The sequence below is a fragment of the Tursiops truncatus genome, chromosome 3 (genome assembly GCF_011762595.2).
Source record: "Tursiops truncatus isolate mTurTru1 chromosome 3, mTurTru1.mat.Y, whole genome shotgun sequence".
Taxonomy (NCBI): Eukaryota; Metazoa; Chordata; class Mammalia; order Artiodactyla; family Delphinidae; genus Tursiops; species Tursiops truncatus.
Window position 1 is genome coordinate 163,076,625 of NC_047036.1, and position 27,561 is coordinate 163,104,185.

Here is a 27,561-nt window from a genome sequence, read left to right on the forward strand (position 1 = left end):
AAGAAAGATGTTCCCAAAACTGTTACTTGAAAAAGAAAAAGAAAAAAACTCTATTTGCAACTTTCAAATAGACCCGATCACCTTATTTATTTATTTATTTTTGGCCACGCCTAGTGCTTTGCGGCTTGTGGGATCTTAGTTCCCCCACCAGAGCCGCAGCAGTGAGAGTGCTGAGTCCTAACCACTGGACCGCCAGGGAACTCCCCCATCACCTTCTTAAACATAAGTGTTTAACGCCCTACAATTCCCTCTTAGCACTGCTTTAGCTGCTCCCCACATATTTTGATAGGGTACGTTTTCACTTTCATTCAGTCAAAACTATTTTTAGTTTTGACTTCCTGTCTGACCCATGATTTAATTTCCAAATACGTATGGATTTTCCAGATATCATTCTGTGATTTCTAGTATACTTTGGTTCTGGTCCAAGACCATGCTTTGTATCATTTCCATTCTGTGATCTTCTTTACTATTGCAACAGTCCCGCCCCATGCACACCTGATTCCTCTTGTCTGCTTTATTTTTCTTCTTTTTTCTGCTTATGCCTATCTAACAACATTTCTAAGGTATGTTTTTTTATTGAAGTATAGTTGATTTACAATATTATATTAGTTTCAAGTGTACAACGTAGTGATTCAATATTTTTATAGATTATACTCCATTTAAAGTTATTACAAAATAATTGCTGATTTCCCTGTGCTGTACAATATATCCTGTTTCTTATTTATTTTATTCATAGTAGTTTGTATCTCTTAATCCTCTACCCCTATTTTGCCCCTCCCCTCTTTCCCTCTCCCCACTGGTAACCACTAGTTTGTTCTCTATATAAGGTATTTGTTTATTTTATTCATTATATCTCTCCCTGTTTCTAATCCCAAGGGTAGGGATTTTTGTTGTGATTCACCAATGTCTCCCTAGTACCTAGAACAGAGCCTAACACATAGTAGGTGGTCAGTACATATCTGTTGAATAGATGAATGAACAACTGAATCCCCAATCTCCATTGGACTTATCAGGAGACCTCTGCTCGGAGATGTTGTTCTACTTCCCTGAGGTCACGTAGCAAGAATGGGGCAGAGCCGGGTCAGCCTGGGCCCATGGCTTTATGTTATTATACCCAGTTGACAGGACTGGATTTCACTACCAGTTCCTGCACACCTACTGTGTGCCAAGTCTCGAGACATGGCCTTGGCCATGTGGCCGTCACCCTCACATAGTGAGACCATCCAACCTTCACCACACTTACCTTGCCCAGGCCCACCCACCTTAAAGGATGCCCTTGATGGCCAGAGATGCTATCAGTCCTCTTGGTTGGTGTATCCCCCATCCCTTCCTTATCCGTCCACCCTGACCCCCCCATATCCATCTGGAATCTGATACTTGTTGTGTATACTCAGTGGGTATTTGCTGGGCAGACAGACTCTTCCTTCTCAAACAAGTCTCCATTTCCCCATCTGTAGAATGGGAACAGCACACCCACACCTCATGCAGGTGGGAGAGGTTCAGGATGTTACATCATGGGAACGGGGCGGGGGGAAGCCCAGCCCCTGGGGTGAGCTTTTCCTGGAGAGGGAGGCTGGTCTGCTGCTGCCCTCCCACCTCAAGTAGGGCTGGGGCCACCCCCCTCCGCATGTGCTGGGGAAGAGTTTCCGCTGGCGGAGACTGTGGATTGCTTATATTGAGACTGTGAGGTGAGAAATAAATTCCATCTCATTTAAGCCACTCTTGTTCTGAATCTCCGTTACAGCGACCCCGCCCAATTTTCTAACTTGTACATGGACGGGCCTGACGGGATTTCCTTGTTGTTTAAGCCAATCTGAGTTGCATTTCCTTTTACTTTAATGGAAAACCCCTCAAAAGAGTAATTGGGGTCTTGCCCTTTGGGGTATGTAATATGCTATGCTTGCTGTAAAAAATTACCACAAATTTAGTGGTTTAAAACAACGGAAATGAATTCTTTTATAGTTCTGGAGGTCAGAAGTTCAAAGTTGTTTCATGTGGCTGAAACCAAGTTATCAGCAGGACCACTCTCCCTCAGAGGCTTCGAGAATGGGAGAATCTGTTTTCTAGCCTTTTCCAGCTTCTAGAGCTGCCTTCCTTGGCTCATGGCCCCTTCCTGCATCTTCAAAACCACCAGCATAGCATCTAGAGTTGAGACACAGAGATGCACAGAGAAAAAGGCATGTGAAGACGGAGGCGGAGATTGGAATGATGTGGCCACAAGCCAAAGAGTGCCAGGAAACCCTAGAAGCTGGAGAGGCAAAAAGGATCCTCCCCTAGTGCCTTTGGAGGGAGCATGGCCCTGCCCACACCTTGATTTCAGACTCTATTTTTTTCCCAAGAAAAATTATATATTAATGCAATGTTTAAAAAAAAAGTGAAAGAAAATTGTGGTAAAGAAATTATCAAAAGTTTAAATAAAAACAGTTATGGTTGTTTTTCTTCCAGCTTTACTGAGGTATTGTTTTTTTCAAATTAAATTAATTAATTAATTTGGCCGCGTTGGGTCTTTGTTGCTGCGCACGGGCTTTTCTCTCTAGTTGCGGCGAGTGGGGGGCTACTCTTCATTGTGGTGCGCGGGCTTCTCATTGCAGTGGCTTCTCTCGTTGCGGATCACGGGCTCTAGGTGCGTGGGCTTCAGTAGTTGTGGCACGCAGGCTCGGTAGTTGTGGCTTGTGGGCTCTAGAGCACAGGCTCAGTAGTTGTGGCACACGGGCTTATTTGCTCCGCGGCATGTGGGATCTTCCCGGACCAGGGCTCGAACCTGTGTCCCCTGCCTTGGCAGGAGGATTCTTAACCACTGCACCACCAGGGAAGTCCTTCTGAGATATTCTTGACAGTCAAAATTGTATGTATTTAAGGTGTACAACCTGATAACCCAATATACATGTATATTGTGAAATATTCACCACAACCAAGCCAGTCAACGTATCCATCACTTCAGAGTTAACATTTTCCTTTTATTTATTCTTTTTTTGTGTTAAGAACACCCAAGATCTACCCTCTTAGCCAGTTTCCAGTACACAATACAATGTTGTCAACTAAAGTCACATTGTAGTTTTCTAGAACATATTCATCTTGCACAGCTGAAACTTTGTACCCATTGACCAACATCTACCCATTTTTTCCCTCCCTCCAGCCATGGGCAACCATCTCCCTGCTTCTATGAGTTTGCCCCCATAAAGGGGGCAAGGGCAGAAGTGGGTAGACTTAGGTGGAGGCTATTACTGCAATCCAGGTGAAAGAGGATGCTGGCTAAGACCAGGAGGTGAAAAGGACTCAGATGCTGAATATGCTGTGAAGGTAGAGCCAACCAGAATTACTAACAGATTGGTCACATTTCCAGTTATCTAGGATGTCTAAGAAACCACTCCAGATGTAGTGGCATAAAATAATCACTTCATCTGCTCATGGATTCTGTGGGACAGAGCATGGTAGGGACAGCTTGTTTCTGCTCTATGACGTCTGGGGCCTTGGATGGGAAGACCCAAAGGGCTGGAGGTGACTCTAACTCTCCTGGGGACTGGAATCATTGGGAGGTGCCTTCACTTACATGTCTGGCACCTGGGCTGGGATGACTTGAAATCTGGCCTCAACCGGGATTGTTGAGCCAAGCACCTCCATGTGGCTTGGGCTTCCTCACAAAATGTCAGCTGGGAGCACATGTTCTGACAGAGCCAGGTGGAAGCTGCGTGGCAGCTGTCCCTTGTGTCCCTTGTTGGTTATAAGAGAGTCACTAAGGCAAGCCCAGATTTAAAGGGAGGATAATTAGACTCTACGTCTTGATGGAGTGGCATGGTCACCTCGCATCAGAACATGTAGGACATGAGCTATTGTTGCAGCCATCTTTTGAAAACGTAATGTGCCACAGCCGTGGAATGAGAGAGAAGGGAGGCGTCATGGATGATTCTCGAGCTGTTGGCCCCAAAGGCTGATGGTGGTCGTTTTGAGAAACATAGGCAGGCTGCTTTCTTGGGCCTCAGTCTGGTTATTCCACCTCTTTCACGAGGCTCACAGGAAACTCCCACATCCTTGATGTACCAAAAGACGCAGCCACTCCTATTGCAGCCCTTTCCCCTATGTCCGTCATTTCACTTCATGCTGTTTTGGGTGTGAATCAAAACCTCATCCCTTGGTTTCCCCATAGGGTAGACAGACCTCCCTCTCTCTCTCTTTAACTTTCACTTTTTAAATACCCTCCAGTCGATGTCAAGTTCAGGATGAAAAACACTCCTTTGCAAGTTCTGTGTATATGACTGTGGTAGGCAGCCTTCAAGATGGCCTCCAAATGATGCCTACCTGTTGGTATTTATGTCCTCGTGTGGTTTCCTCCCACAGTGACTCAAAGCTGGTCCATGTGATAAATATAGTAGAGATCATAGTTTGTGATTTGTGAGGCTAGATCATACAAGGCTTTGTGGCTTCCATGTTGGCCTATGCCATGTTGTGAGGATACTCAATCAGCCCTTGGGAGAGGCTCACATGGCGAGGAACTGAGGCCTCCTGCCAACAGCCATGGGAGTGTACCGTCGTGGAGGAGATCCTCTAGCCCCAGCCCAGCTTTCTGATGACCGCAACCCTGGGCAACATCTTGACTGAAACTTTATGAGAGATCCCGAGCCAGAACCACACAGCTGCTCTTGAATCCCTGAGCCTCAGAGACTGTGAGATAATACATGCCTACTGTTTTTTGTTTTTTTTTTTTGCACTACGCGGGCCTCTCACTATTGTGGCCTCTCCCGTTGTGGAGCACAGGCTCTGGACGCGCAGGCTCAGTGGCCATGGCTCACGGGCCCAGCCGCTCCACAGCATGTGGGATCTTCCCGGACCGGGGCACGAACCCGTGTCCCCTGCATCGGCAGGCGGACTTTCAACCACTGAGCCACCAGGGAAGCCCCCTACTGTTTTTTTAAGTCATGAAGTTTTGGGGTAATTTGTTATGTAGCCACAGTGAGCCTAAAACTTCACTGTGGGAATGTGGGAGTACTTAGCACCGATTACTTTAACGTCTTGTTGTAAATGTCAACCCCTCTGGGAGGCCTCCCCTGACCACCTCTCTACATTAGCCCCCATCCTATCCCTTTACCCTGTTTTATTTTATTTTAAGGTAATACTTAGTTACTATTGGAAATAAAATTAAAAACCAAACCATATTGCTTATTTCTATATTTCTTTATAGGTTTATTGTCTCTCCTGTCTCGACTGAAGTTTCATGAAGGAAGGAGCTTATCTATTTTTCACCCAGGGCTTGGTGCCGTGTAGGAACTCAAATGCAGGGGCTGTTGTCATTGTTATTTCTATGCATGAATCCAAACTGGGGAGAAGAATAAGTGTGTGTGTGTGTGTGTGTGTGTGCGGTCTGTGGTGTTCCCCTCAAGATAGATTTGCATGTTCTTGACTTTTAAAGAAAAAAGGAACTGAGAAAAAACCTAGTCACCTGAGTTGAGGACACAAGGAGAAGAAGCTGTCGAGCTCTGCCTGCTTCTTCTCAGGCTCCTGTGTTAGCTGCAGTCATGTGCACCCTGTATACTAACTCTGGGTGCAGGGACCTGCCAGGTATGGCCCTGGCCAGGCATGGGCTGGGGACCAGGGGTGGTCAGGACCCAGGTTACAGTATTCCCACCTTGGGGCCAGAGACCAGGGTGTGAGGGACAGAGGAGGGAATGGGCTGGGCTCTCACTTGCCTTTCCTCTGGAAGGGCCCAGAGAAGAGGATGATGATGATGATTATGAGAACACGGCACCACCGTACAAGGACCTTCCTCCCAAGCCAGGTAAGAGGACCTCTCAGAGGCCAGGTGAAGAGATGTGTGATTTGAGGGATGAGGTTGGGGAACAGACTCCCCAGGGGGAACTAGCTGGGCACTGCAGACATACATGGTCAGCCTGCCCATACTGGGCACCATGATGGTGGGAGTATCCATGCGTCCACCCTGAGGGTCTCTCAGTCTGATGGGGGGAGGCAGCTTTGGGCATAGTCTTGGGTGAGCAGGTCTGAGAGGGGAGGGATTATGAAATTGGGGAAATCCTGAGGGTAATTGAGGGGTCTGCCTGCACTAGTGGGAGGATTCGGGGTCAGATGAGGGGACATTGGAGTGAGACTTGAGGGATGAACAGGAGTTTGTTAAGAAGAGAAGCCCAGAAAAGAACAGGTGGATGCAAAGGCCCCGAGACATGAAAGCCAGTATTTCAGAAGCTGTGAGTGGACTGTTGTCTCTCCAACCTCTTCGCATTCACACCCAGGGCCCAAATTTGCCTTTAGACTTGGGTGGGCCATGCCTGGCCAGGGACTCAACAAGAGTCCAATAAGTGTATATAAAAGTGGAGGCTTTGGGTCCAGTGGTTGGGACTGGGCGCTTTTACTGCCATGGCTTGGGTTTCACCCCTGGTTGGGGAACTGAGATCTCGCAAGCTGCGTGGCAGGGCCAAACGAAAAAAACACAGTGGAGACTTTGAGGTTTCCCTGAGTAAACTCCCACCAGGGGAAGCCCCTGGGCTCTGCTTTTTGCCTGTCCGTCTCCAAATCCATCTTGGTCCCAGCATGGTCCCCAAACCCAACCCGAAGACCCACCCCATCGCTGTCTTCAAGGCCACCCCTTCCCCAAATTTAGGTCCCACCCCCAACTCCAAATGCAGCCCCATCTCCAACCCATCTCCTGTCCAAATCAAAACTATCACCAAGCCCCAACACAACTACAACCCAACCTCAACTTCTCCCCCATTCCCCAATGCAGCTACAGCCCCATTCTTCACCCCAACTACACTCTGAATCACAAACCTACTCCCATGTCCATCACTATCCCTGACCCTTCTTCAACCCCATCATCTCAATCCAAACCCTCATCCCAACCTTAACCTTGACTCTATTCCCATACCCAAACTCACTTGTGTCTTTAACTTAGGGGGATCAACTGTCCCAGTCTGTGCAGAGATGAAAGATTTCTTGGAATGTGGGACTTCCTGTTTTAAAATTAGGAAAGTCCTGGGTCATTCAGGATGGTTGGTCACTGTATCTTAATCCTGTCCCTATCCCTAAGCCCAATTCCATTCTCATGCACAACCCCATCCCTAACCCTCCATTGCAATCTCAATCCTGTTTCTTTTTTCTTTTTTTTGGCCACACTATGCGGCATGCGGGATCTTAGTTCCCTGACCAGGGATTGAACCTGTGCCCCCAGCAGTGGAAGTGCAGAGTCCTAACCACTGGACCGCTAGGGAAGTCCCTCTTTTTTTTAAAAAAATAATAAATTAATTAATTTTACAATAGGTCCTTGCTGGTCATCTATTTTATTTTTATTTATTTATTTGAAAATATTTATTTATTTATTTGACTGCACTGGGTCTTAGTTGTGGCCTGCGGGATCTTCCTTGTGGTGTGCGGGCTCTTCATTGCAGCGTACAGGCCTCTTTCTAGTTGTGGCATGCAGGCTCTAGAGAACGTGGGTTCAGTAGTTGCAGTGCGTGGCCTCTCTATTTGTGGCGCATGGGCTCCAGAGGGTGCGGGCTCAGTAGTTGCAGTACGCAGGCTTAGTTGCCCCACGGCATGTGGGATCTTAGTTCCCCAACCAGGGATCAAACCAGCGCCCCCTGCATTGGAAGGTGGATTCTTAACCACTGCACCACCAGGGAAGTCCCAGTCATCTATTTGAAATATAACAGTGCGTACATGTCAATCCTGTTTCCATCACTGCCTTTCCACCTCATTCCCATCCTTGGACCGGCTGTAATGCTGAGCTTCTCTTCGCCAGGTTGGACGGCTCCACCAAGGCCTCCAAGGGCAGGTGAGCTGGGGCTGGGGGTACAGGAGACCCAGTGCTGGCTTTATCCTGATCTGGGCCTGAGCAACCATTCCTTCCTCCTCAGGAAAGAAAACAGAGAACCCCCCACTTCCCTGCAAGCTCCTGAAGAACACAGGTGAGCATCTAGGGCTGGGACCTTCCTGTTCACTTGGCTGAAGCCCTGCTCTGCATGACTGTTGTCTTTCTGACCCCTTCCAGGCCTGAACCTCACCCCTGTCACCTGCACAACTCCTCAACTGGGTGAGCAGTGGGAATACCCATTACGAAGCCTGAGAGCGGACACTTGGAAGTCCTCCCTCCAGTCCCCCAATTCTGACCAAAGAACAAATCAGAGGGCTTGGGGGGAGGTTGTTGATCTTGGAAGACGAAGTCTTTCAGTGACTTATGAATAAACCTCTCTTGCCTTTCTCCCAGGCACTGATCTTGTACATCCTCCATCCCAGCTGCCTATAGCCAGTAAGTCCTTTAGGTTTACCTCTATCTCCCCTCTCATGGTGGCCAGTGTATTTGAGACCTATAGCTCTGGAGTGAGACCCTGGTAGAGAAACATTTCCTTTCAGAAGCTCCTCCTTTCTGAGTCTAAACCAGACCCCCAGGGACCCAGGATATCCACCAGGTACTCTTCAAGCCCTACCTCCTGCTTGCCTATAAGTTATGGGAAATGTTCTCTGCCCCAGATGCAAGGGTCCACAGCTTGGGCCACCAGGGAGCAGCTTGGGCAGGGGCTGCTGGAGTGCATCCTAAATGTTAAGAGAAGAGCTGGGTCCAAGTTATGCATGACCTCTCCAAGCCCTCAGTTCACTTATTTGCAAAATGGGAATACTATTTATAGCTACGTCATAAGGGTGAGGAGCCAGTAAAATAATAAGGGTGTGACAGAATGTGTGGCGTATTGTATATTCCACAAATGCTCTGGGCTTCTTTAGCGTTTTCTCTCCCTGATATTCTCTTGCTGACCCCACCTGGTGATATAGTCATGACCATAGTCATTTGCCCCCCCTGCTCTTGGAGGAAAGCTCAAGGGTCCATTCCTCACTATCTGAAGCACCAGCATCAGTCTCTCTGTCCCCATCTCTTCCCCCCAGCCACTCCAGTGCCCTGGATCAGTCAGAAGTCCGGAGGTCTTAGGTGTTACCAGGAGGAGAGACTGATGGTGTACGTGTGTCTGCTGGTGGTGGTGTCACTGCTCATGGGCTGCACTGGTCTGGCTGTTACCCTGATTAAATGTGAGTAAGGTGAGGATGGGACATGCAGAGAAATTGGGGAAGGGGTATGGGAGGACTTGGGCTCAAGCTGGACTCCTTCTCATAGACCGGGAGGTGGTGGAAGAGCTGAGGATGTTAACCTTTCAGCAGATGGCATGGCGAGCAAATGGTGAGTGCTTTCAATCATCCCTTCAAACCATGCGTATTGAGCACGAACATGACCAACCCCAATGCCATCTTTGCTAGGCACTGTGCTAGGTAGCAGGGTGGGGGATGGGTGGGTAAGATGGTTAACACATCAGACATAGTCCCTGTCCCTGTGGAGTGTGTGTGTGTGTGTGTCTAGACCTCCACTGTCCAATATGGCGACCATGAGTCACTGTGGTTGTTGAGCACTTGAAATGTGGTCATTTTGGATTGAGATATACTGTAAGCCTAAAATACATACGGGGGGCTTCCCTGGCAGTCCAGTGGTTAAGACTTTGCCTTCTAGTGCAGGGAGTGCGGGTTCCATCCCTGGTCGGGAAACTAAGATTCCACATGCCTCGCAGCCAAAAAAACAAAAATGTAAAACAGAAGCAATAGTGTAACAAATTCAATACTTTGAAAATGGTCCACATCGAAAAAAATCTTAAAAAAAAATACATACAGATTTCATGGGAATTCCCTGGAGGTCCAGTGGTTAGGACTCAGCGCTTTCACTGCCTTGGGCCCGGGTTTGATCCTGCTTGGGGAACTAAGATCCTACAAGCCACGTGGCACGGCCAAAACAAAAAAACCAAAACCACAAAACAAACCAAAAAACCCAACCAAAAGATACATATGTCAAAGATTTGCTACAAAATAATGTCAAATATATCAATAATAATGATAATCTTTAATATTGATTATACACTGAAATGCTAATATTTTGGATATATTGAGATAAACAAAAATGGCATTCAAATTAATTTTACTTTCTTTTGACTTTTAAAACACTAGAAAATTTAAAATTACCTATGTGGTTCACATCTTGTTTCTGTTGGACAGTACAAGCATAGACAGCCATTTACCAAATTATCATCCAAATGAGGGTAAAATTCCAAGTTTTGATGAATAGTCCAAAGGAAGAGGAAGGCAATTCTATGAAAAAATCTAACAAGGGGTCTTGATCTTATCTTTGAGAGTGTCATATAGAGTTTCGCTAGGGAAATGGTACTATAGCTGTGTGAAGGGAGAGGAGTTAACTTGGTAAGGAGTTCAGGGTCTTAGGCATGTGCAAAGGCCCTGTGGTAGGAGGCGACATAAGTACAAGGGAGGAGAATGGTGAAATTGGGTAATTGAGAGATGATGGATGCTTGGATAAGAGTTGTGGTTGTGGGGATGAAGAGTAGTAGGTGGAGTGGAAAGATTTAGGAGGTAAAATTGACCAGACTGGGGATGAGTGAGTGGGAATGGTGGTGAGTGAGAGGGAAGAGTGTCAAGGATAACGTATATGTTATCTATCTGTCTGTCTATCATCTCTCTATCTAAGATTTCTGTCTTGTCCAACTGAAGGGCCATCTAGTGGTGGCCCTGGGGAGTATTGGGAGAGGGCAAATTTGTGTGAAAGTAGTGGGAACACATACATTAGTTGTAGAAGAGGCTTTCAGTATGATTCCTGAAGTCTGAAAATTGCTCCATTCCACAATTCTTCACCCCACACTTCAGACCAAGCCACTCTTCCAGTCAAAACCCATCAATGGCTTCTCACTGCCCGGAGTCCAACACAAAACCTTTAGCTTTGCATTTAAGGACCCAGACACCAGACCTCTTCCCACCTTGAGCTCAAGCTCCTGTGAGGTTCTGCTTGACCTCTACTGCACCAGTCTTTCCCAACATGCTTGTCTCTGGACCTTTGCTTCCAAGGTGGCTCCTGCCTACTGTGCCTCCCCATCCCCTTAGAGATACGGAATCACCATTTTCCTTTAAAACCCACCTCCTGCAAGAAGCCCACCATCTTTACTCTTCCCCATGCCTCAGGGATTAATCTCTCCTTGGAGTCACATTAGGGCTCTTCTTGGGCACTGAGCATGTGTTTTTGAGTTTTACCACCACCCAGTAGAACATGGGTGCAGTGGGGGAACACAGCTCTTGCTGTTCTCTGGTGTGTCTGCAGTCAGTGATGGGTAGGTGGGTAGGTGGGGGTTTGGGTCTCTAACCCCACAGCCCATCCCTGCTGACAGTGACTGGCATGGCGGGGCTAGCCGGCCTGAAGAAGGACATTGAACGAGTAAGAGCTGACACCAACCAGTCCCTGCTGGAACTTCGGGGCTTATTAGGTGAGTGGGACTTGGGGAACTTCCCTGAGATGGGGGACATGGCAGAGCTGCTACCCTGCATAAATCCATGGAAGTGATTCTTAGTGTAATCTATGTGAGTGGTGCCAACCTGGAGTGGAGCAGTGCATAGCCTGCACAACTGTACATGGCATACCATGTACATTACTCTGGTTCTGGGCCCACTCTGACAGAATCCTATCCTGTCCCCAGACTGTACCAGGGTCACCTGCCCTGAGGGCTGGCTCCCTTTTCAGGGTAAGTGTTACTACTTCTCTCCAAGCACCAAGTCATGGGATGAAGCCCGGAAGTTCTGCCAGGAGAATTACTCTCACTTGGTCATCATCAGTAACTTTGCTGAGCAGGTGAGCTGTCCCTACCAAGCCCTTGAGAACCAGCAGGGCCAGCCTGCCTCTCTTCTAGGATTTACATATCCTTCTCAGGCCTGGATGTAGAGAAACTGGAATTGCTTTTGAGTCACTAAAACTTTTTCTTTTTTAATAATATGTTTTATTTTAAAATTTATTTTTAATTAAAAAATATTTTTGGCTATGTTGGGTCTTCGTTGCTGTGCGTGGGGTTTCTGTAGTTGCGGCAAGCAGGGACTACTCTTCGTTGTGGTGTGCCCGCTTCTCATTGCAGTGGCTTCCCTTGCAGAGCATGGGCTCTAGGCATGCGGGCTTCAGTAGTTGCAGCACACAGGCTCAGTAGTTGTGGCACGCGGACCCTAGAACATGTGGGCTTCAGTAGTTGTGGCTCATGGGCTCTAGAGCGCAGGCTTAGTAGTTGTGGTGCACGGGCTTAGTTGCTCCGCGGCATGTGGGATCTTCCCGGACCAGGGATCTAACCCGTGTCCCCTGCATTGGCAGGCAGATTCTTAACCACTGCGCCACCATGGAAGTCCCCACTAAAACTTTTAATATGAAGGTTAAGGGGGTATGCTTTGCTTGAGTTCAAATCCTGATTGTGTTTACTTATCCTCTCTGAGTCTCAGTTTTCCCTCTAACATGGAGATATAATATAATGGCTATCTCTTAGGTAGCACTTTCTATTCTCTAGGCTGTATTCTAAACATCTTACATGCATTCACGTAATTCTAACAACAGCTCTATAAATTAGCGTGTGAGTCAGGATACGTTATGTTATGCTGAAGTAACAGACAGTCCCTATAGCTCAATGATGGAAGTGTATGAGGCAAGTCATACACTGACTTTTAAAACTTCTACCTATGTGCACTCACAAAGAAAGTCCCATGGGCACTGCTATGCTTTAAGATGCAGGGAAAGACGGTTTCATCAATGTTTATGTAGAAGGAGAATTGGAATATGTGTAAATAACTTTAATGACTTAATACTACCAAAGCTAGGTGGTAAGACCATTTGTACACAGTATATATCATTACATATCAGTACTTCACAGATGAGGAAACTGAGGCATATTTCACTTAAGCAACTTGCTTATTACAACTAGTAAGTGTCAGAGCTAGGATCTGAGCCCAGAAAGCTGGTTTCAAAGTCCATATTCTTGGCCATAAGCTTCATAGCACTATTTGATTAGTGTTTGCATGGTTTATCTTTTCCCATCCTTTTATTTTTAACCTGTCTATGTCATTATTTTAAAAGTAGATTTCTGGCTTCCCTGGTGGCGCAGTGGTTGGGGATCCGCCTGCCGATGCAGGGGACGCGGGTTCGTGCCCTGGTCTGGGAGGATCCCACATGCCGTGGAGTGGCTGGGCCCGCGAGCCATGGCCACTGGGCCTGCGCATCTGGAGCCTGTGCTCTGCAACGGGGGAGGCCACAGCTGTGAGAGGCCCGTGTACTGCAAAAAAAAAAAAAAAAAAAAAAAAGTAGTTTTCTTGTAGATAGCATATAGTGGGGTCTTACATATATATTTTAAATTCAATCTGACAATCTCTGGCTTTTAATTGGTGTTTTAAGACCATTTACATTTAATGTAATTATTGATTTGGTTAGATTTAGGCCTACCATCCTATTTTTTTCCCTCTATTTTAAAAAAATCTTTCTGTTTCATAGCATCACTTGTATGAGTAGGTAGTACAGAGGGGGTTTTTTTGAGATTAAATTAGATGATGTAATTTAATTAGATGTAATAAGATGATGGGGAGGTATAAGTCATACTCCCTAAACTCAGGTGCATAAGAAATATAACTTTGTTTTCTTTAAATAACTCATTTCCTGCCTCTTTTGAGCTCCCATTATATCAGGAGGGTGGAAATTTTATCTGTCAGTTGAGATCTTCTATCTTTCTTCTGAGTAGGAACAGCTTATATGGGGTCAAGGCGGAGGGTAGTACATGTCTGGTCCTCAAGGTCTTTACTCCAAGCTGGTATCCACTGGGACATCCACTGGATGAATGATCCTGGACAAATTACTTAACTTCTCTCTGCCTCAATTTTCTCATCTATAAAATGGGGTTAACAATCCTTGCTTCAGTAGGTCACAATGAAGATCAAATGAGATATCTGTGCAAAGTGTGTAGGTCACTTATTAACTTATTAATTCAACGAACAATTTTTGAGCACCTACTATGTGCTAGGCACTATTCTAATTTGATGGACCAAGCAGCTCTTTTCTCTTTCTGGTTTCCTGATACTTCTCTGGGGCTTTACCCAGGCAACAGGGTCGAGGTACACTCTACTTTTTAGAGTTTTCATACCCATCTGAGGTTTTGGCCATCACCTCGGACTCTACCAGGGAATGAAATGCAGAGCCCTCTTTCTGGCACCCACCATGTCTACATCTCCATAATTTCCTTCATATTGCAATCTTTCCTCTCTACCTTTTAGGGAATCTTGGTCTTGAATAAGGTTGAGTGAATGAGATATGATTTGCATACAGTAAAATGCACAGATCTTAAGTGTACATTCACTGAGTTTTGGCATATGTATACACCTGTGTAACTGTCAACCCAGTCAAGATTTAGAATGTTTCTACCACCCAGGGAGTTCTTTCATGCCCCTTTCCCAGTCACGCCACCCCCACCCTAGGGAACTACTTATCTGGTTTCCCTTACCATAGATCAGTTTGCCTGGAGAGGAGTTGCTTTAAATCATGATATTTTCATTTTCTTCCTAATCTTTTGTATTTTGCCCAAGTCCTTTCTTTTCTCCCAAAGGCCTGGGCTTTGGAAATATAAAAGCCAGGAATCCCCATTCCTTTCCTTCCCCCGCCACCCAAGTTCTTCTGCCTGGATGCAGATGAGGACTGCAGGGTGGCGTGAAAGTACCAGGGAAATCAAGATATCACTTATTATTATTAAAATGTTCCTTAAATTATATAATGTTAAACGTTAAGATGTCATAGTACTTACTGCATGTCAGACACTGTTTCAAGCTCTTTATGCATACTAATTCATTCAACCCTCTCAATAACTCTATGAGGAGGTAGCTACTATTATCCCATTTTACAGAGGTGGAAACTGAGGCACAGAGTGGTTCATAGGTTTTGCAAGAAGGTGGCATGACTATTACCACTGAACATGCTCAAGTGGGAGGAATGCGTTGATCTTGTTCTGCATGCCATGGGGACTGGGAAGGGTATTGGGGTGGCACTCACAAGCCCTAAATGTGTGTGGGACAGAGCAGAGGGTGTGTAGAAGAACTGATGGCTGAATGAAGTTTGTACTTGCAGAACTTTGTGGCCAAGGCTCATGGCTCTCCTCGGGTATACTGGTTGGGGCTGAACGACAAAAACCGTGAAGGGGACTGGAGGTGGCTGGATGGGTCACCCATCACTTTCAGGCAAGTATCCAGGGCTCTTGGGATCTCTCTTCCTTGTAAGTCCTTGTGAAGTCCAAACCAGCAGATTCTTTAGAATTCCAGGCTGAGCTGGACTGGGAGGCACAAGGGTGCTTTTTTTTCTGATAGGACTTCTGGTGCCTGTACTTTAATTTTTCCTCCATTGAAACATCTCAACCTTTAGCACAACTGCTCAAACATATCAAGTCCCCGGACCAATGGTTGGGGGGAGAAAAAGGAAAAGGAGGCATGGCTGTAGGGCAAGAGGAAGAGGAAGATTTTGATTTGCTAAAAGGATGAACAGGATCTCATTTTTTGGGCACTCTTTATATTAGCTCATTTATTTAATCTTCTTAATAATTCTGTAAAGTGAGTACCATTATTATCTCCATTTTGAAGGTATGGAAAATGAGGCACAGAGAGGTTAAGCAACCTTCCCAAGGTCAGACAGCTAGCAGGTGGCAGTGCCACCCAACCTGGCTTAAAACTCTATGCTCTTAGCCATTATGCTTTACTTTCTCAAGGAGTGTATGTATTTGTATTTTAAATAAATATTAACAAATTGTCCCCCATACTGGTTATACCAATTTATTCTCTCACCAGCTTGACTATAATTTTTTGCCCACACATTCATCAAACTTTTGGAATTTTGTTGGTTTATATGTAGGTGAAAAATGGAAACCCAGTGTAGTATTAATTTGCATTTCTCTTATCCCTGAGGTTGGGTGTATTTTCATATGTTTAATAGCCATATGTATTAACTTTTCTGTGAATTATCTATTCATATCTTTTGTGTATTTTTTTATATTGTGGTTTTGGTCTTTTTCTTACTGATCTCTAGGAGCTCTTTCTATATTAGAGATATTAGTGTTTTGTCTGGGGATTTTATTTTTTATTAAAGATTCCTGGAAGGAGGCAGAGCTCTGCAAATTGAGATGTCATGGCATGGTGTGGCACTGCAGGTGCTCAGCTCATATCCCTTCATGGGGCTGGTGAGGGCTCCCTCCAGCAGGGGGCATTGACTGCTAAAAGTTCACAGTTATGCTTTCTCCAGAGAGCTGGCTTCAGCTGAATGGAAGCCTGTTCAGCTAGGAGGTTACTCCACTCCCATTGGGGTCATGCCACAGAGAGTGACCAGTTAAGAGAAGCCTGGACCCCTTGTTTCAAGTTGGAATAACTCTGTGGTGCTATTCAAATTTCAGAGTTTCCTGTGGGATCGGGCTGAGGCTAGATCAGGCTGAACCTACATCCTTGCTCAATTCTATCTGCTGCCACATCCTGTTTCTCTCACTCCCTATCTCCTGAGGACAGCCCTTAATAAATCCTCTGCACCCGAATTGCCAAATCTGGCTCTGCTTTAAGGGAACATGACCTAAGACATTACAATACCTAGAAGGTTGGGAGGAACGTGGTATAACAGAAGTGTTCTTTGGAAGAGGAAGCAGAAACTGACCAGATGCAGGAAACAGATTCAGGGGCTGGGAGAATTTCTGGTGAACAGGAGGTGGGGCTGAGTTAGAACAGACAAGCTGCTGGGGTGAAGGGGATAATGCAGCATGTTTAGGTAATTCTGAAAGGCTGAGAAAAGATTTGGATGGCAGAAAGAGCCCTGAACAATGAAGGCCTTTCTTTTTCTTTTTTTCCGATAGTCTTTTTTTTAAAATGAATAAACTTTATTCTTTTTTCTGTTTTCTTTTATTATTTTTTTAATTGAAGTATAGTTGATGTACAGTATTATATAAGTCACAGGGGTATAATATAGTGATTCACAATTTTTAAAGGTTATACTCCATTTATAGTTATTATAAAATATTGGCTATATTCCCTGTGTTGTAAAATATATCCTTGTAGCTTATTTATACCTAATAACTTGTACCTCTTTCTCTCCTACCCCTGTATTGCCCCTCCCCACTTTCCTCTCCCCACTTGTAACCACTAGTTGGTTCTCTATATCTGTGAGTCTGTTTCTTTGTTGTTGTATTCACTAGTTAGTTGTATTTATTAGATTCCACATATAAGTGATATCATATAGTATTTGTCTTTTCCTGTCTGACTTATTTCACTCAGCACAATACCCTCCAAGTCCATGCATGTTGTTGCAAATGGCAAAATTTCATTCTTTTTTTATGTCTGAGTCAGACTTTATTTTTTAGAGCAGTTTTAGATTTACAGAAAAATTGAGAAGAAGGTACAGTTAGAAGGTACATATAGTTCCCATATTCCTTCTGTCCCTCACACTTTTTTTTCTATTATTAACACCTTGCATTAGTGTGGTGCATTTGTTACAAATGATGAACCAATATAGATACATTATTATGGACTAAAGTCCATAGTTTACATTAGGGTTCGCTCTTTGTGCTGTACATTCTATGGGTTTTGACAAATGCATGATGTCATGCATCTACCATCACAGTATCATATAGAATAATAGTTTCACTGCCCTGAAAAACCCCCTGTGCTCCACCTATTCATCCCTCCCTATATGCACTTTTTCCTTTATCCAGCTTTTGGGACCCACAGGAACCCAACAACCTCCATGATGAGGACTGTGCCAGCATGAACAAAGGTGGCACCTGGAATGACCTCTCTTGCGACAAAACTACATATTGGATTTGTGAGCGGAAATGTTCCTGTTGAACCCAAGAGCTGAGGTTGGGTGGGGGTCCGTACCCGGTACCCCTTGGCTTTTGGACATGAGAACCTCCTGCCCTCTGAGAACTGATGTGGACGTGCCCAAGATGGAACCAGCAGCCTGGATGTAGCGAGTTCCCTGGGGTGCAAGTCAGATCGTTTCTAGGGCGAGGACGTGAGGGCTTGTTCAGTTGGATGGTGTCTTAGTCTGTTCAGCCTGCTGTAACAGAATACTGTAGAGTGGATGGCTTATAAATAACAGACATTTATTTCTCAAAGTTCTGGAAGCTCGTAAGCCCAGGATCAAGGCCCAGGGAGATTCAGTGTTTAGTGACGACCTGCTTCCTGGTTCATAGATGCCATCTTCTCACCGAGTCCTCACATCCTGAGAGGGGCGAGAGCTCTCTGCGGTCCCTTTTATAAAGACACTAATCCCATTAATGAGGGCTGCACCTCCATGACCTAATCACTCCCAAAGTCCCAACCTCCTAATAGCATCACATTGGGGGTTGGAATTTAACATATGAGTTTTTTTGGGGGGGGGGACATAAAACTCAGTCTATAGCGGATGGTGAGCTGGAGAGACACCAGGTCTTGGTAATGGTCTCCCAGTTCTGGGGTCTGGAGGAAAGTCACCAAGTCCCTGGCTCTTAGGAAATGATACTGATTCTGGGAGCTCCAGGTCTGGCACTGATTGAGCTGGAACAGAAAATACCCTGGCTCCTCTGGACCATGATATGCTGGGACTGGGATCCCTTACTGCCTACTTGATGCGGACCAGCTTCTGGGAAGCAGGTGGGGCAAAATTATTCCTGACATGAAGCTTTTTCGATGTCCTGGGTGAGGTCTGCCCAAGCTAAGTGGTGGCATCAGACCTCTGCCAAGACATGGAACTTCTAGAAAGACAGACCAGCTGAATCATCCAGTGTGGCAGGCCACGTCTTGGTCAGATCCTCAGGACAATGGTGATATCTACCCACATGTGCCTTTAGGCTGTTTGTCGGTCTGTAAAGCTCTTTGATGAAGGAATTCACTTGACTTATGAGTTATGTTAAAGGCTTCTCAAAATGCCAGTTCATTGTGTGGTCCTTGCCCACTGTGCCAGTTTGCTGGGGCTGCCATAATAAAATGCCATCAACTGGCTTAAACAACAGAAATGCATTGTCTCGCATTTCTGGAGGATGGAAGTCTGAGATCAAGGTGTTGGCGTGGCTGGTTTCTGGTGAGCTCTCTCTCCTTGGCTTGTAGATGGGCTGTCTTCTCTCTGTGTCTTCACGTGGTTTTCCCTTTGTAAGTGTCTGTGTCATAATCTCATCTTCTTGTTTTCTAAAAAATATTTATTTATTTTTGGCCGCACGGCACGGCTTGAGGGATCTTAGTTCCCCGACCAGGGATTGAACCTGGGCCCCTGCAGTGAAAGTGAGGAGTCCTAACCGCTGGACCACCAGGGAATTCCCATTGTCTTCTTCTTTTAAGGACACCAGACATATTGGATTAGAGCCCACCCTGATGACATGATTTAATTTAATTACCTCTTTGGACACTTTATCTCCAAAGTCTCCACATTCTGAGGTTATGTGGGCTGGGGGTTAAGGCTTTAACATGTGAATTTTGGGAGGGGGGTGCACAATTCAACCCACTAAATGCCAGAGGTGTCCTTCCCAGTCATTGTGCTAATCAAAAACACTCCCTAGGGTTTCCCTGGTGGCGCAGTGGTTGAGAGTTCGCCTGCCGATGCAGGGGACACGGGTTCGTGCCCTGGTCCGGGAAGATCCCACATGCCGCAGAGCGGCTGGGCCCGTGAGCCATGGCCGCTGGGCCTGCGCGTCCGGAGCCTGCGGCCCGCAACGGGAGAGGCCACAACAGTGAGAGACCCGCGTACCGCAAAAAACAAAACAAAAAACAAAACAAAACAAAAACACCCCCTAGAGGGCTGGTACTACCCCCAGCTGAGCACAACTCAACACATCAATCTCTTTAGACAATCCCTGCATTTGTGTCCAGGGGTGGGTACAAGCCAGTCAATTTATTGATCAACAAGTGCCCTTGACTAATAGCACAATAGTTCCTGTTTTGACTGAGAGCGGGGGTGGGCGTGGGGGGGTGATTAAGGCAAGGAGGCTCTGAGCAGGGGAAGCAGTGGGAGCAGGGGATTGGCATTCACCTCACTTCCTGTTCCCTCTGTACTTGTCTCCTCCCACCTCCACACCTGCCCCCCAACTCATCAGTATCGAAACTAACCCTCCATATGGCCCATAGACTGCAGAGTGGGTGGGCATCCTGTTCTAAGCCCTCTACCCAGGGGAACTTTGGCCCAAGAAACTGTTTTTGTCAGAAGAGGAAGAGGAAACTTCAGTTTCCCCGAATATGTGTGCTGAGAAATGGGGAAGCAGGAGCGCTGTGGTCACATCTCTGAGTCATGCTGTGGGGGAGTGGTCCATAGTGGAGCTGGTCCAAACCTATCTCCCTTCTGCATCTCTCATGATTGTCTAATTTCAGGTAGAGAGGAAAACATGAAGGAGGTCCTCTTTACCTCTTTTTTTTTAAAAAAATTATTTAATTTATTTTTGGCTGCATTGGGTCTTCCTTGCTGCCATTGGGCTTTCTCTAATTGCGGCGAGCGGGGGCTACTCTTTGTTGCGGTGCGGAGGCTTCTCATTGCGGTGTCTTCTTTTGTTGTGGATCATGGGCTCTAGGCGCGCAGGCTTCAGTAATTGTGGCGCACGGGCTTAGCTGCTCTGCAGCATGTGGGATCTTCCAAGACCAGGGCTTGAACCTGTGTCCCCTGTATTGGAAGGTGGATTCTTAACCACTGTGCCACCAGGGAAAGCTCTCTTTACCTCTTTGGGTCTAGGGGACCAAAGGTTGGGCATTCTTGGTGGTTAAAAAAAAAAAAGCCATGATTAGTCAAGCATATATTATGCACTAGATAGATGGAGTAGCTCTCATTTAATCTTCATGATGATTTTGTGAGGTTGGAATAATTACCAACCCCATTTTATAGCTGGGAAAACTGAGGCCCAGAGGGGTCTCATGGCCTGTCCATTGTCATTTAGTGGATAAGTGGCAGAGATGGTATTTGGACTCAGTCTGTGCCTCCAGTGGTTGATCTCTCTCTGTAGCACCTGCTGCCATTCAAGGGACTGTCCGTAAACCTGAATTATCTCTGAAAACTCTAACCCTGTGGCTCTTGCCTCAGCCCACAGTTATAGGAAAGGGACAACATGATATGATAGAACAGACATCCTGGACTGAGGTAGGAGCGCAGGAGTTGGATTCTGAGTCTGTTGATAAATCATCTCTGTGGCTCTCCTGGGGCTATTACAATAACGCAGGTGAGGGATGATGGGGACCAGGGAGCTAATTGTGAAGGCAGGAAGAATTCTAGATCTATTTTGAAGATACAGCGAGTGAGATTTGCTGATGAATTGGATGTTGGGTGTGAGAGAAAGAGAAGCCTAAAGAATGACTCCAGGTTTTCCGCTTCATTAGCAGGAAAGAAGGAGTTATCGTTACTAGAGATGGGGAAGAAAATTACTTATGCCAACAACACAGTTAAATTTAGGTGGTTCATGAACTCCTGCCAAGTTCTAAGAACGTCTCTTGGGTCAAGGATAGAATCTTGTATGTAGCAGATGTGGTCATGCCCTGCTTATATCCTTAGTCCTCACATTTTCAGTGACTTCTGTTGGCCAGCAGCTGCCACTGGAAAAACACCTTATCTGGCAGAAGGCAGGTGAGAAGCATCAGGGGGAAAATGCTTCCCGGAACAATCCTCGACCAAAGCCTGAACTTGGTATACCCATGCCCCAGCTCCCTCATCCCTCAGGTGAGATGAGTCTGAGATGCAGGTCCCAAGTGATTGCCCAGAGGTCCCTGCTGGGATTAAGCTCCCATCTTGTATTGGCTTCCTTTCTTCCCCTGATTCACTTCTTTGCAACCCTGCTGGTGTTCACCGGGATCACCTCCAAAATAAACTACTTGCATTAGAATCCTTGTTTCAGAATTTGCTCCTGGGGGAACCCAAACTAAGACACTATGGGACAGGAGAAGATGAGATTGCAATATGATTCTGGTTTTCCTGGGATGGAGGGGTTTCTGGGATGCAGGACTTTTAGTGCCAAATCTGGGAAAGTCCAGGGCGAACTGGGATGAGTTGACCACCCTTATAGGAGGACAGTGTGGTGTTAGAGAAGCCAGGAGAAGAGAATGCTGCAAGAAGGAAAGGGGATAATGCATACATAGATAAAATCATCATGTTGTACACCTTAAATATATACAAATTTTGTTTGTTAATTATATCTCAATAAAGTTGGAAAAAATACCTAAAAATACTTGATTGTCAAAAAAGAGAAGAAAGGAGGACCAACAGAGTGAAATGTGACCCAAAGGTCAAGTTAGAAAAGACTGAGAAGCCATCAGTGAACTTAGCACTGAGGAAGTATTTGGGACATTGAGTCATTCTTGGGTGTGTTGGAAGCAGAAATCAGACTGCGGGCTGAGCAGTGAAGGGTGGGAGGAAGTGGGCACAGCAGGGTGTAAACAAATTTTCTAGAATTTTGGCTATGAAGAGAAGTAGATAGAATGGTTATTGTAGCAGGGGGAACTTCTGGGGTGGAAGAGACCTGAACATACTTCCTCCCTACTCTTCCAACCTCTACCCCCAACTATTCCCATAGTAGATCTCCTGGGTCTCCAAGACTGATCATTTTCCTTCATGATTTTCATCTTTTGGCATTTTTTTTGCTCTGTTTTTTTCTTTTTTTTTTTGAGATATTTCTTCCACATGGTCTTCTAACTCACTAATTTGTCTCATCCTCTTCTTTAATTCATCCAGTAAAATTCATCTTTTTATTTATTCCCTTTTTATTTGGTTCCATAGAATGTTTTGGTGCTGTACTTGAACCTCCTTGCATTCTTCTTTTTTATTATTCTTGTTTAAAGTTGTTGTCTGTCTACTCCAGCAGCTCGATTTTCCCGGGTGACAATTATGTTGGACCATCCTCTTTTTGGCTGTTGGGGGCCTCTCACGGGCTGTCATTTTTCTTTGGGGCTCAGATGTGGGGGTTGAGAACTCTAAGTGGTGACAGTTTCCCAAGTGATGAAAGGAGATGGATTCTTCCCTGCAGGGGTCTATGTGTGCACTAGGCAGGTGTGCAGAGGTGCCTCCTTGCTCCCCAATCTCCTTGCTTTCTTCTAAATTCAGGAGCAGAGCTCCTTTTGGAGTCCTTGGGAGCCAGATGGATCAGACACACACACACACAGGAGTGATGCTGACCTTATCCCAGGATGTCTGTGGACCCTGGTGGATCAGACTCTTCATAGGATGAACTGTCTGACTTCCACCCAGAGCATTCTTCAGCTTACCTTGGAACTTTCCACCTGGTGCCTAGGGGAGACATTTCAACCCCAGATTTCCCTTTGGGGATTCCCCCCAGAGATATCACTCTCATGCCCACCCAGCTGCCATGGGTCCCAGCAGACTTTTGGTTCAAAGAGGCAGATATATTAAGGTAGAGCGTGGAGGGGAACTGAGATGTGTGCAGATGGCCATTTTCCTAGAATCTGCCATCTCTCTTTCTTTATCATGGGGGCCAGCAAACTATAGCATTGTGTGTGTGTGTCTCAAATCCTTCCTGCAGCCTGTTTTTGTATGGCCAGTGAGCTAGGGATGGTTTTTGTATTTCTAAAGTGATATACACATATATCCCTTTACACACATATCACACAAATGTATTTATGTCTGTCTGTCTATCTATCACCTATCTTCCTATCTATCACTATATCTAGCCTGAAAAGTCTAAAATACCTGGCCCTTTACAGAAGAAGTTTGCTCCTCCATTTTTAAAAAAAGTATTTATTTATTTATCTATTTATTTATTTGGCTGTGTTGGGTCTTAGTTGTGGCATGCGGGATCTTTCATTGTGGTGCATGGGCTCTTTGTTGCCACACAGGCTCTTCTCTCTAGTCGTGGTGCGCGGGCTCTAGAGTGCGCAGTCTCAGTAGTTGTAGCATGCAAGCTCTCTAGTTGTGGTGCATGGGCTCCAGAGTACACAGGCTCAGTAGCTGCCAACGTGGGCTTAGTTGCCCTGCAGCATGTGGGATCTCAGTTCCCCGACCAGAGATCGAACCCGTGTCTGCTGCATTGGAAGGTGGATTCTTAACCACTGGACCACCAGGAAAGTCCCGCTCATCCATCTTTAGCATATTTAAATGCCACTGAGGAATGTGAGGATGTGAGAGAGATGGAAGACTCAGGAGAGAGAGGAGATAATCAATGGAGAAAGGTCCCCAAAGAGGCAGGAGGAGACAAGATCCAAAGCACAGCGGTGGAGGTTAGTTTCAAACAAGAAGAGGGACCCTCTCTGCCATTGTGGAAGAATGGAGGAGATGATGAGAATCAGTGGGGGAAGGAATCAAGGATGAGTGTGGATGTGGGTATAATTGTAAGGGATGTCAGAAAGTTGAGGGAGTTTTCATAAGCTGGTGTTTATTTTCTCTGTGAAGTAGGAGACAGTCTTCTACCTTATATAGAGAAAGAGGATGCAGATTGGGGAAAGAACTGAAAAACTAGAACTCCCCATGTGGGGAAGTTGACCAGGGAGAGGAAGAGTGAGTTCCAGGTAGCCTGGAAGGTCTTGTTTAGACCAGAAAACACACATTTGTATTGGCTCCTAGCTGAGTGATTCTGAGAGCTCACTGCCTTGATGGGGAGCAGAGAAGAGACATGATTGGTTCATAAGGAAGGATGCTTTGGACTGCAAGTAACAGCTAACCTGACCCAACTGGCTTAACAAAAGGAGTTTATTTGTCTTACATATGAAAAAGTTCAAGGGTTGGTTCAGCAACCCAACAGTGTCATAAAAGCCCAGATTATTTCTGTCTTTTCACTCTTCCACCCTTAGTATTTCCATGATATCTTCTCTCCAAGCCTCATATTATTATATGATAGCAGCTAAAACTAGGAAGTAATCGGCAAGCTCTTCTTGAATTTGTATTTGTTTTTATCAAGGACAGAATATATGTTCCAGTAGGTGTTTCTTATATCTCAGTGGGTAGAATTGATCCAAATGCCCATCGCCAATGGTTTGGGAGGTTTCTCAACCTCAGAACTACTGATATTTAGGGATGGACAGTTCTTTGCTGTATATGTGGGGGGCTGTCTTGTGTATTGTAGGATATTCAACAGCATCCCTGGCATCTGTCACTTCGGTGTCAGTAGCATCCCCCCTTGCCCCAGTCATGACAACCAAAAATGTCTCTAGACATTGCCAAATGTCCCTAATGGTGGGGATAAATCACCTCCAGTTGAGAATCACTGGGCTGAGACCAATCTCAATGGACCTCTGGACCCAGGTACAGTGCTATCCCCAATATGAAAACAATCAAGGTTCTGTCAACAAGGAACATGTGATGGTGATGATGGCTGCTGAGTAGACAAGCCACAGTGCCTGCCATGATTGGATCAGTCCTGGATTTGGGTATTCCCAGCTAAATGTAGAATCAGACTGAGGAAGCAATGGTGTTGAGAGCATGGGAGAGGATCATTTGACATGGTTGATCACGAGATTTAGCCTGGATAAGAGAGGAGGTAAAGATGATGGTTTGGAAGAAGATGATGGTTTGAGGGACTCAATGAGTTTAAACTCATTTAGTTTAAACTCATAGTTTAGAGCAAGTTTAGGAGGAGAGAGAGTAAGAAACTGAAAAAAGGCCTTGAAAAGGGCTTCTTTATTTACAAAAAGTCCAGGGAATATTTGCAATGGTCATGATTTGTGTATCCAGGAACAAGCATGGATTGAACACATCAGTGAAGAGAAGTCCAATTGAATACACATTTATTGAGAGCACATTATGCAGAACAAACACTTCAGGAAGTAAAGGTTAAGCATTTCCTCTCCAGGAATGACATGTATGATGATTCTTCTTGTCCCCACCTTCATTCTTTATGATGCCAACCAGATCCACATGTATGGCTTTCCATGAGGAGCTGAATGTTCTAGTTTTAGTATTTTCACTTGTCCTGGAAAACATGCCCCCCCCCCAAACAAGACGTTTAGATTAAAGGTAGATGTAAGGATAGAACAAACAAACAAACAAACAAACGAACGAACGAACGAATGACAACAAAACAGAAAGAAACAGCAGGAGTGGGTTAAAGCCAGAAATCTCCATCCAGCAGGCAATGATGGCATGATATCCTAGCATTTTGGAATCCTAGGAAAGGTATGGCCTTCTTTAGCTTACAGTGGGAGGACTTCTCAAAAATCCAGGTTGAAGAATTCTTTTTTTGAAAAAAAGTTTGGATATAGTATCCTACTCTAGAATTTCAGCCCCCTGGATGTTGGTTTTTGTCCATAAAGAAAGGCTAGACTCTAAGCTCCTTGAAGGCAGGTACTGTGTTGGTCTTATTGCTTTTTGTACGTCCACTGCCTACCATAGTGTCTTACACATTGTAGAACTCAACAAATACTCTCTTTGCCCCCTGCAAGCTCCAGCTTGGTTTAGATGCCTCAGGCCCCCCAGAGGAACAAATATCTTGTACAACAGCCCATGAGGATAGGAATTCCTGACTCAGTTATAAGAGTCACTGTATGCAGGAAGTCCAAAGCTATGCCTTCCTTCCTGGTATTTATGGTTCATTCACAGAATTTCCCACCCAGTCAAGCATATGACTTTTCCCATAAACAGTATTCCCTGGTTATACAGCTGACCTTCCAATGTTATCAAATGTCTGGGGAACAGAGCTAGAAAGTTAACCCAAGATCAAATTTGTCTGTAAAGGACAGAGGGTTTTGTTAGCTTTTTACTCATACTCTGTGCATAAAAAATAAAAGCTTCAGAAATTCTTTTAATTAAAGCAAATGTATTTCTTAAATACAGCTACATATAAAATATATTATAAATATATAATATATAAATATATAATATATAATTCCCTTTCAAAAGATATACTCATTCAAGTTCCACAATGTTAAACAATAATAATAATAATAATAATAATAATAATAAAGCTTTCTTATTCATTGTGGGAAACCAGTAGCTGGAGTGCTGGCAGCTTTATTATTTTGGATTGTCTGGGAAACGTTTCAAAGGTCACAGCCAATGGTTAGCACCTACCACCATTTTACTCTTATTGAGAATGATTAAGCTTAATATATATTAAAAAATTTTCCAATCAGCTGACGTGACTGTCCTAAAACTTTTGTCCTAAAAGTGGTTCCATTTTCCTCTTGGTTCTTTTGGAAAGATTTAGAATGAATTCCCTTTCCCTCCCTCCAGTATGGAATAGATGTTTCTTCAGTGACCTCAATATTTCCACGGCTGAAGAAAATCCCATATTTTCTCAAGAAATGTAGAAGACAATGTATCAGAAATTTCTCAGTTTTGTTTAGCTTAAAAACAACATATTCTAAGACTCCTTGGCTAGCAGATGTGGTAGGCATGTACATGGAAGGCATAAAACCAAATGAGATTGGGAGGATTTTTATGGATTTTGAGCTTTGGAGCCCATCTGGCTCATCTAGTGACATGGTTTCTTACAAGTATATTCTCCCATTTTTCTAAAAGAGCAATTAGGGGACAACTGTGGAGAGAAGTCTCAGATAGTACTGGGAGCTTATTCCTTGGTGCATTGGTCCTGAGTTAGCTCAATGGAAGAACAGACGAAAATCCAGCAACCAAGTTCCAGAGAGGTTCCCTTTCTAACAGGACCATTTCCTCTCCCAGGAAGGTCCCATTATCACATGCACTCCTCCTCTATAGGTATGTGGAGCATCTGGGGTGGGGTTCCTCTCCTGGATCCTTTCTGTGGTATCCACTAACTCCATGGGGCTCTAGTCCACCTCTCTTTAGACAGTGAGAGTTCAGGGGAT

General features: G+C 45.2%; 2 protein-coding genes across 4 annotated transcripts in view; one reads left to right on the top strand and one right to left on the bottom strand.

The window, feature by feature from the left end:
- The first annotated feature begins 5,454 nt into the window (after positions 1-5,454).
- On the top strand, positions 5,455-25,828 carry CLEC17A (C-type lectin domain containing 17A). Of its 2 annotated transcripts, XM_033854212.2 has the most exons (12): positions 5,456-5,553; positions 5,696-5,770; positions 7,745-7,777; positions 7,860-7,910; positions 7,994-8,035; positions 8,210-8,251; positions 8,881-9,021; positions 9,107-9,169; positions 11,205-11,300; positions 11,511-11,662; positions 14,948-15,057; positions 17,559-25,828. In XM_033854212.2, the coding sequence occupies exons 1-12, from the start codon at positions 5,511-5,513 to the stop codon at positions 17,689-17,691; spliced, it is 981 nt and encodes a 326-aa protein (XP_033710103.1). In that variant the 5' UTR covers positions 5,456-5,510; the 3' UTR covers positions 17,692-25,828. The 2 variants fall into 2 exon arrangements, with proteins under 2 accessions (XP_073659314.1, XP_033710103.1); XM_073803213.1 differs by lacking the exon at positions 8,210-8,251 and having other exon boundaries at positions 5,455-5,553.
- ADGRE3 (adhesion G protein-coupled receptor E3) overlaps positions 25,508-27,561 on the bottom strand; it is a 41,503-nt gene continuing 39,449 nt past the window's right edge. For both annotated transcript variants that reach the window (XM_073803212.1, XM_019934017.3), the window contains one exon: positions 25,508-25,709. In XM_073803212.1, coding sequence (XP_073659313.1) covers positions 25,571-25,709 — 139 coding nt within the window. In that variant the 3' untranslated portion in view covers positions 25,508-25,570. The remainder of the gene's footprint in view (positions 25,710-27,561) is intronic.